General features: G+C 37.9%; 1 protein-coding gene across 3 annotated transcripts in view; it reads left to right on the plus strand.

The window, feature by feature from the left end:
- The window catches only part of LOC129173813 (integrin beta-1-like), a 28,187-nt gene extending 18,713 nt beyond the window's left edge, over positions 1 to 9,474 (plus strand). For all 3 annotated transcript variants that reach the window (XM_054764973.1, XM_054764974.1, XM_054764972.1), the window contains 8 exons: positions 567 to 656; positions 2,104 to 2,244; positions 2,319 to 2,521; positions 2,589 to 2,827; positions 4,256 to 4,478; positions 4,546 to 4,781; positions 6,312 to 6,478; positions 8,621 to 9,474. In XM_054764973.1, the coding sequence (XP_054620948.1) occupies positions 567 to 656; positions 2,104 to 2,244; positions 2,319 to 2,521; positions 2,589 to 2,827; positions 4,256 to 4,478; positions 4,546 to 4,781; positions 6,312 to 6,478; positions 8,621 to 8,686 (1,365 nt within the window). In that variant the 3' untranslated portion in view covers positions 8,687 to 9,474. The remainder of the gene's footprint in view (positions 1 to 566; positions 657 to 2,103; positions 2,245 to 2,318; positions 2,522 to 2,588; positions 2,828 to 4,255; positions 4,479 to 4,545; positions 4,782 to 6,311; positions 6,479 to 8,620) is intronic.
- Positions 9,475 to 10,507: the final 1,033 nt, after the last annotated feature.

A 10,507-nucleotide genomic window follows, 5' to 3' on the forward strand; every position in this document is an offset into this window, starting at 1 on the left:
CAAGGGAAAGGAAAGGAAAGTGAGAAGTCATGTGAAATTAGAAAAAGCGGAGAAACGGCGAGCAACATTGGCTGCATGTCCGACCTATGAACACGTGAAAGGATCTGCTCCTCTGAATAGGACAGTGATAACTAAACAGTGTAGCGGTCTTATTACTGGGACGTCCTCCTTTCAATGAGCCCGTCTCTCCCTCCCTTGCAACGCCCCTTCCAGTGTGCAAGGCAACCATAGACTTTCATTCAATTCTTGTATTTCATTCTTTTTTCTTTGTCCTTCGTGGGTCCATCAGACACTAACATTGGCCTCACATCGCCATCACAGGAGCAAAGTCGCATCTAGGCCGAGGAAGCCCTCGATGATTATTATGTCTATGTCTATTAGAAATATACACAGTGGGGAAAAAGGCTAACAAAACACACAAAAATCAAGCAACATCTGTTAGGGATGATTTATGGAATCTGTGATTATTTCCATCTGCTTTGCAGCCGCTTCCCATACGATGCTGATTTCATTGTTTTTATACAGTATGTACTGTATATTGTTCACACACTTTCTCTCGTCCTTAGGAGCTGAAAAATCTGATACCCAAGTCTGCAGTGGGCACCCTGTCTGCCAACTCGAGCAACGTCATCAACCTCATTATAGACGCTTACAACGTAAGTATGATGTCATCACTAACGCTGTTGGTTTCTCTACAGCAGGGCTGTCCACAGGTTGCAAGCTATTTTGTATTTCCAGAAAAAAGTGCATCTCAGCTGTGTGATACACTGTAGCTGGAAAAAAGCCCGTTACTAATATCAACTTCACTCTTTGCTCTTTTTTTCCCTCCCATTTTCAGTGTTTTTTAGTTTTCCAAATATTTCAACTTCCTCCTTAAATACTTCTCATTCTTCCATAATATGAGGGCTTTACTCATCATTTTGTAACGTTTTCCCCAACCTATAATAGTAGACTTTTTTTCTTTAATATTTCATCATTATGCTACTAAAATGATGCTATTTTTAGGCATAATAATATAATATATATATATAATACATTTTTTTCTTTAAAAAAATATTACTTTTTTCCTTGTAAAATTACAGCTGTTTTTTTTCCATTTTTGATGTTTTTTTTTCAACTATTTCAACTTTCTTCTTGTAAATGTTTCTTCTTGTAATTACGACTTTATTCTTTGAATATTATATCTTTATTCTCGTGACATTCTAACTTTTTCTCCAACTTTATTTGTTGTTTTGTTTGTTTGTCATTATATTGTGACCTTTTTTTATTGTGAAAAACATGTTTTTTAATTTTTCAACCTTATGCTACTAAAATGACATTATTTTTCCTCCTATTATGACAGTATTATTCTAGTAAAATGACAACTTTTTTCTCTTAATGTTTTGACTTTATTCTCGTAAAATGACAGCTGTTTTTTCTCAACTTTGCTTTTGTACATGTTCCTCTTGTAATTATTACTTTATTCCCATAATATTTTGACTTCGTTCTTATAACATTTGACGTTTTTTTTGCAACCTATTTTTCCAAAAATTACAACTTTTTGTTGTTTTTTGTTTGTCATAATATTATGACTTAAAAAATATTAATATTTATAAATAATAATAAAACATATTTATATTTATTAATATTTAAACTGTATGCTCCTAAAAATGATGTTATTTTTCCTCATAATATTGTGATGTTAATTTGGTAGCTTTTCTTGTTCGATGGCGTTTGTGGAAGACGTTATTTTCTCTTAATATTTTGACCTTATTCTTCTAAAATCACTGCAGATTTTGTTGTCATTTTGGATGCTTTTTTTTTTTTTTTTTTTTTTTTAGTTTTTTTGTTAAATGATATTTTTAGGCCGTGCGAATAAAAAAACAAAACAGCCGTGGGCCCCAAATGGCCGGCCGGCTGCACGCGAGGCCACCCCTGATGTAAGCGCAGCATTGAAGCGGATGGCAGGAATGGAAGGATGAGTTGGTGTTGGTATTGTAAGCACACATGAAGCGTTTCAAACGGCGGTGCATCGTGGAGCGTCTGAACACAGCTAGCGGATGACATTCCACTGCAGGGGAGGAGGACCAGCATCCACGTTGTTATCTCCTCTTTGTTTGACAGTCGCTCTCATCTGAGGTCATTCTGGAGAACAGCAAGCTTCCAGAGGGCGTGACCATCGCTTACACGTCCCGCTGCAAGAACGGCGTGGTTAGCGAGGGGGAGAATGGACGCAAGTGCTCCAATATCTCCATCGGAGACGAGGTGAGGACTCGCGGTGTGGTCTGGGAAGCGTGCTGCAGTAGTTTGGAGTGCGGTTGTCTGGCGTTGCGTTGCAGGTGGCGTTTACCATCAGCGTGACGTCGAAGGGCTGCCCGAAGCGAGGCAAGCCCGAGACCATCAAGATCAAACCGTTAGGCTTCACGGAGGAGGTGGAGATCACGCTCAACTTCATCTGCGAGTGTGAATGCCACAAGGAGGGCGTGGCCAACAGCGACCACTGTCACTACGGAAACGGGACCTACGAATGCGGGGCCTGCAAGTGAGTTGGAAGTGTTCTGGTCCCAAAGTGAGCGCAAAGTCACACATTCCTCCCCCCTCCCTCCCAGGTGTAACGAGGGCCGCGTGGGCCGCAAGTGTGAATGCAGCAGCAACGATGTGGCCAACGAGGACATGGACCGCACCTGCCGCAAAGACAACGGCACCGACATCTGCAGCAACAACGGCGACTGCGTGTGCGGCACGTGCGAGTGCAAGAAGAGAGACAATCCCGAAGAGCGCTACAGCGGCCAGTACTGCGAGTGCGACAACTTCAACTGCGACCGCTCGGGAAACAAACTCTGCGGAGGTGAGCGACACGGTGGATATTCAAAGGCGGCTCGTATCCTTGTCCTCATCCTCATTTCGGGGGCTTCTCCAAATCATTTTCTTAAAACACGACATCACGGTTATGCACGGGACGACCCCAACGTGCCATTCCTCGGCCTCCTCTCTGGCCACGCCCACTTCTTCCACTTAACTACCACTCAACTACTCCATCAGTCAATCAAATATCATCAAACTCCATGTAATCATTCATGAAATACATGGAAGACACGATAACTCAATGATTATACATCGATCATGGGCACAACAGTACATGAAATATGCAATTAATGGAATTAAAATATAATTAATATATAATAAGAATTAACATTTAATAATATATATATAATAGTCCATGAAATATGAAATAAATTAAATGGAATAAATGAAATCAATAATTAAATATAATAAACCTAATAATGTATATAATACATGAAATATAAAATAAATGAAATGGAATACATTAAATTGTCATATATATATATATATTATTGTTATTATTAAATATAATAATCCATGAAATAAATTAAATTGAATAAATTAAATAAATAATGAAATATAATAAACCTAATAATGTATATAATAATCCATTAAATATAAAATAATCATGAAATAAGTAAAATATAATAAGGTACATCATCATCCAAAAACTATAAAAGACATTAAATGGAATAAATCCAAGTATCAAATCATTCAAATACATTAAATATAATAATAGTGTGTAGAATAATTCACAAAATATAAAATAAATTAAATAGAATTAAATTACATTTATTGCATTTTAATTATTTCATAATTAATGTATTTAATAATTCATGAAATATACAGTAAATCAAATGAAAAGATAAATGAAATGAATGAATAAATAATACAAATATAATATCTATAATAATCCATTACATATGGAATAAATGACACAAATTATTAAATAATTCAAATAAATATAATAATGAGGTATATAATAATTCATGAAATATAAAATGCATTAAATGGAATATTGAAGAATGAAAATATACTAATAATGTATACAGTATAATGATGTATGTAAAGAGGTGAGAAATAGTGTGTTTTATGTTTTGGAAGCTTGCAGGCGTTGGTGCACGTGGCAAGGGTCCAATGTGTGAAATTTGGGAAGCGCCAACGTATAAAAAGTATAGATTAGGAAGCTGGACGTCCTGTACATATGAAAAGTATAAGATTAGGAAGGTGGATGTCCTGTACATATAAAAAGTATAAGATTAGGAAGCTGGACGTCCTGTACATATGAAAAGTATAAGATTAGGAAGCTGGACGTCCTGTACATATAAAAAGTATAAGATTAGGAAGCTGGATGTCCTGTACATACGCTGTATGCATGAAAGGTTTCAGCTGAAGGAAGGTGATGAGAAACATGCTTTTGTTGCGGGCGCAGGGCACGGGCGCTGCGAGTGCCGCGTGTGCGTGTGTGACAACATGTGGACGGGCAGCGCCTGCGACTGCTCTTTGGACACAAGCACGTGTCTGGCCAGCAACAAGCAGATTTGCAACGGCAGAGGGAAGTGCGAATGCGGCACGTGCAAGTGCACAGACCCCAAATTTCAGGGTCCCACGTGTGAAACCTGCCCCACCTGTCCGGGAGTGTGCACGGAACACAAGTACGTCAACAAACAGTACTTCATCATCCCGTGAAACACAGGTGGACATAACCGTTGCTTCCTGCAGGGAGTGTGTGCAGTGTCGGGCGTTCGGCACGGGGGAAAAGAAGGACACGTGCGAGAGGGACTGCAGCTACTTCAACTTAATCAAAGTCAAGGACCGGGACAAGCTGCCCCAGCCCAACGACGCCTCCTACCCTGTCATGCACTGCAAGGAGCGAGACGCCAACGACTGCTGGTTCTACTACACGTACGCCGTCAACAACAACACCGAGAAGGAAGTGCATGTTGTGGAAACGCTTGGTGAGCTTCAAAGCCTGCACGCTTCATTCCACCCTCTAGAATCAGCTTCTTCTTCCAACAGTTTCTAAGTCAGGGCTGCCCAACGTGCGGCCCGCGGCACTCTTGAACAAATATCAAGAAAACAACAAGACAAACAAAATGCAATTGAACAAGAAAAATAAAAAACATAATTTAACAAAAAAACTAATAAAAAAAAACACAATTTAACAAGAAAACTAAAATAAATAAAACACAATTTAACAAGAAAACTAAAATTAAGAAAACACATGAAAAAAACAGTTTAACAATCAAAATAAAATAAAAACTAACAATTTCACTAGAAAACTGAAATAAAAAAAACATGAGAAAAATAAAATAAAAAAACGAACAAAAAAATGAATAAAAACTATTCAACAAGAAAACGAAAATTAAAAAACAACAAAAACTAAAAAATAAGCAGTAATTTTAAAAGAATAAAGTCTAAATATTAAGAGAAAAAAGTCATTCTAACAGGAAAAAAGTTGCTATTTTACAAGAATAAACTATTTTGATGAAAAATGTCATTTTAGTGGCATATGGTTGAAATATTAAAGAGAAAAGACCTTTTTAATTGTAATAGGAGAAACAAACTAAATACTGGAAAGTCAGAATTGGAGAGAAAGTTATAATCGTATGAGAATAAAGTGAAAATATTATGTAAATAATAGATTATTAATATAATCATAATTGTGAGACGACAATTTACAAGAAGAAAATTGGAATAGTTGGAAAATGTAAAAAAAACAAAAAAAAAACAATAAACAGCAGTCATTTTATAGAATAAAGTCCAAATATTACGAGATAAAAGATGCATTCCAACGAGGAATACGTGAAATTTGACAAGAATGACCTGGTAATGTTATGATGTCATTTTACTAGCATAGAGTTAAAATGATCAAGGAAAAATAAAGAAAACAAACTAAACTAAACGCTGGAAAAGTAGGTTGGGGAAAGAAGTAGAGTATACTATTATGAGAATAAAGTCATTATGGCAAGAAAGAAGAACGTTGACATAGTTGGAAAATTGGAAAAAAAACAGAAAAAATGGGAAAAAATGATGTAATTTTATGAGAATAAATTCAAAATACTTTGAGACAAAAAGTTGTATTCTAATGAGCTAAAGTCACAATTTGTACGTGAATAAACTGGTAACGTGATGAATATCATTGAATATCATTTTACTCGCAAAGTTAAAATGATAAATCTGTAATATTATGAGAAACAAAACATATTTGGAAAACTGGATGGGGGGAAAAGTACAAATATTACAGGAATAAAGTTCTAATATTACTAAAAGAAAATGTACAAGAAATCTTTAAGAAGAAAGTTGAAATCTTTGGAAAATGAAAAGAAAACGAGCAAAAATGGGTGATACTAATAATCTGCTTTATTTGCCGCAGCCGAGATGAAATAAACTTTACTTCTTAATGTTTGCTTTTCACTATGTGGCCCTCGCTGGAAAAAGTTAGGGCACCCCTGGCTTGACCTTAACGCTCCCTCGCTGTATTCCAGACTGCCCTGCCGGTCCTGATATCATCCCTATCGTGGCGGGCGTGGTGGCCGGTATCGTCCTGATCGGTTTAGCCCTGCTGCTCATCTGGAAGCTCCTGACCATCATCCACGACAGACGAGAGTTTGCCAAGTTCGAGAAGGAGAAGATGAACGCCAAATGGGATACGGTGAGGGTCTGGAGAGTGTTATCGGCGGGATAGCCGTGCTGGTACTCATTGTTGAGTGATATCGATGCAGAAAACAGACGCGGGTGGTGGGTAAAGGGAAATTCGTGAGGCTGGTGTGTTGTTCCAGGCACTGAATGAGATCAGCAGACTTGTCGATATCGCAGTCGAGTTGTGTGGAGTCCCAGCTGGAGCAACAGATCCAACGTGTTGCCTTTGAACAGCCTTCAAAATAGAGGGAAAAAGTGGGAGGGAGGGCCGCATGGACTTTTTAGGCAATGTTATGCACCCGGAGCGGAGCTGTAGCTTTTTCCTGGGAGTGTCCACGGCTCCTCTTCTCCCCGCTTCCTGTCTGCTGCACGGACATCAGCCAACAGCAATATGGCAGCCTCGCGTCTCTGCCTCCACCTAGTGGTGGAAATGGTTCTCAGCGTTTTGTGGCGTGCCCAACATTCTTCCCTCCCTTGCAGCTTTATTCTTTTGCTCTTCTTTTCTGTGCTCGTTGTCCACGTGTAGCAAGACAACCCCATATACAAGAGTCCCATCAATAAGTTCCAGAATCCAAACTATGGACGTAGAGCAGATGCCCTTTAAGTTTGTATTCCTTCTCATTTCTGCTTTCTGCATGGCTTCTTTGTGTGTGTGTGTGTGTGTGTGTGTGTGTGTGTGTGTGTGTGTGTGTTTTTTCTTTTTGCCCTTCACTCATTTGCAAAACGCATGAGAAAAGATGCACGTGGAAGAAATAATAAGGGGAAGCTAGTATCTTCTCGTAGTGGTATGGTGTGCTTTCTTTGCTTTGGTCGTGTTTAACAAGTTACGTGCTGATATCGACACCATTCAGCGTGTCCCAAAAGCGGAACTCATTTAATCCTACCCGTCTCTGTATGCGCTACCAATCAAAAGTTTGGAGACACTTTATCATGCAATTGGATGGCAAAGCGTCCTCAAACTTTTGGCTGGTAGTGCATATTAGTGCTCATAATACATTTACATTCCATGTGACACTTTGCTTACGTTTTTAAATTTCTATTCCTGTGTTTACGTGTCACCATTTTCTAATTAAATCTTCATGTTTGCAGGTGTTGGAAAAATACAACTTTATCAAACTAATGTGAGTGAAAAACAACTGACCCGACAGCATGTAGCTTGTGCAGGGAAGCTAAGAAATAAAGATGTTAAAATACAAATTAAGTAAAATAAATAAAGTAAGAATAATCCATAAATACCAATACGCTAACAGTAGAAGAAAGACAGCATATAGCTTGTGCGATGTTCAAGGAAAAATAAGAACAAACATATTTTTATTATTATTATTAAATATTAAAATTATAATATTGAATATTATAAAAAATAAAAGTAAATAAAATAAGAATAAACAAAATGAATAATAACTTACAATAATATGAAAATAAAATACCAATCAAAGTAATGGAATGAAAAAAAAAACACAAAAAAGGAAAACAATGGTAAAAAATCAAAGTAATAAAGTATGAGTAACTGGAGCTCATAATGAATAGAAAATAAGTAAGCTGGAACAACATGACAGATGAATGCAGTAGAGCAGTAAGACGCATGCATGCGTGTGCTGTGTGGACGTGAGAGGACGAGGATGTCTTTCACTTCCAAACCTGTCGCCTGCTAGCAGCTAGCGTCGGGTATTTGTACTCGAGTATGAACATGAAAGGCATGATGTGTGCTGATTGTCTTATCAGTGAATGTAACTCACGACCATGTCTGTCTATCATCACACGGTCATGTTTAATAACAATAATGGACGAATCGCAAGATGAAGCTGAAATGTGCTCCAGGGTGTCCCCGCGCTTTCACAGCTCAGCGTTCAAAGCCTCCAATTCATAGTTTTTTGTATTTTTTGTCCTGGTAAATGTGCTGCATCATTTAGAAATAATAAGATTTCTGGAGCCGGATCACTTTTATTGCAAATGTTGACTCCAACTCTGAGGACAATATCAAGCCGGCAGGAGGGTTTGGAGGGGGCAGGAGCGAGCTGTGTATCTACAATAGACATTTTCACGGGCGGCACGGCGATGGTGCATTCTAGCTTCATCCTGAAATGTCACCAGGAAGCGGAAGAGCCATACTGTACCTTTTCCGTGAGTCGTGTGTGACTGTATTTTCCTTTTGCAGGGTGAAAATCCCATCTACAAAAGTGCTGTTACGACGGTGGTCAACCCCAAGTACGAAGGCAAATGATGACGAATCGGGGACAGCCGCAGTGTTGACTTCTGAGGGGGAGGAAGATGATGGGGTCGGGGTTTATTAGCTTTGTCATGACCGTGCACCGTTTGGCCACTGCTTATTTTTACTAACACGTATTTATATGCTTCTGTTGTATTTTGGCTGTACAGTACATGTGTATATACTTTTGAAGATGCGTACTTGCTGTTTTTCTTTCCCGCCAAAGGACTTTTAGCAACAGAATCTACATGGAAATATTCCTTCTGCTTCTTCGTCATACTTGATGTGCACTTCTTGTCCGTCTGTGGTGTCTTTCTGTGTTTGTACGAGCAGCGCAGTGTGCATTTGTATATACAGTACCTGGGGAACGGCGGCCGGTTCTCCTGTTCTGAAGCTGCGGGGGTGAGGATGTAAAACTATATTGTGGACTGCAGCAGATTTTATTGCACTCTTGGCTTCTGATGATTTGAAAACAAGATGAAATGTTATGAAGTATCATTTGCGTGGTTGACATGCGATCACAAAAGGGACTGCAAACCACTCGACAGATTACGAAACCGTGGCGCTCTGGAACAACCCAGCGATTCATAGAAATGACATTTATGACTCCTCCTCAGGTCCTTCTCCTGTGTTTCTGCCAATTAGTCAAAAATATGACGTTAACGTTTCACATCAGCCTCTGACGCGACACACACATGCACGCACACGCCTTGACAGTATTGTTTGCCAAGTGCCTTTATTCCAATGCCACCTTCTCTCCCAATGCTGTAATGACTTATTTATTAAATACACTACCAAAATGGTGCTGATGGCCGCCTGTTCACTTTAGCTGGGATGTTAAATCAGAGAACTGGAAGCTTTATTCCCCGTGAGGGTGGAGATCCACTACTCTAACAATGTCAATAGTTATTTATATAAATTATTACCTACAGTAGATCTGGAATAAAATGAGGAAAAACAAAAAAAAATTACCACATTTCTATAGTACAGTGCATGGTTTTAAAATATATGTCTTATAAATTAAAAATATATATCAAAATATGCTAGCCACTAGGCCACTGTGCAATAATGAGAATCATCGTAACAGGCGTACATAGTAATTCATTTGAAGTTTTTATTCTTAGTTCATTTGACCCATCCATTTGTAGTTAGTAATTTAATTTCAATGAATGTAATTCATATTCATTATAGAACAAATATTATAAAACATATTCCAATGATTGCTTTTGTTTTACAGAGCAAACTACTGTGACGCTGGTTCATACCATAAACCAGGGGTGCTCACACTTTTTTAGCCTGCGAGCTACTTTTAAAATGACCAAGTCCCAAAGATCTACCTACTACTATGAATATAGAAAGTATATATATTTACTATATTTATTTAAAAAAATACATGAGTAGGTATTTCTGTAGGTTATACATGTATACCAGGAGTGCACGCACTTTCTCAGCATGCAAGTACAAGTCAAAATGATCTACTTCCTTCTATAAAACATATAACATATACAAAATGTAACCAGGAAACTCTTAAATTCTATTGTAAATATTCATGATTAGTATTTCACATTCACGTTTTCAAAGTTTACATGTAACCAAAGTAGTTGCTATCATAATTCACTTCAATATGGAAATAAAGATAATTCCACATAACTCCTAAATAGTTGTGTACATAACCTGAGTACTGGTAATACCTGTATGTCAGTCACATTAGCTACGTAACGTTCATTAGGGCACACAGTTCATGTATTACATCCAGTTAGCATTTGCTATCAAACATTAGCGATATACAAAAATTTTAAATGATTACGCAAAAGACAATGCAGCCGAAGTCAAAAA

Source organism: Dunckerocampus dactyliophorus, chromosome 21 (genome assembly GCF_027744805.1).
Source record: "Dunckerocampus dactyliophorus isolate RoL2022-P2 chromosome 21, RoL_Ddac_1.1, whole genome shotgun sequence".
In the NCBI taxonomy this organism is placed as follows: Eukaryota; Metazoa; Chordata; class Actinopteri; order Syngnathiformes; family Syngnathidae; genus Dunckerocampus; species Dunckerocampus dactyliophorus.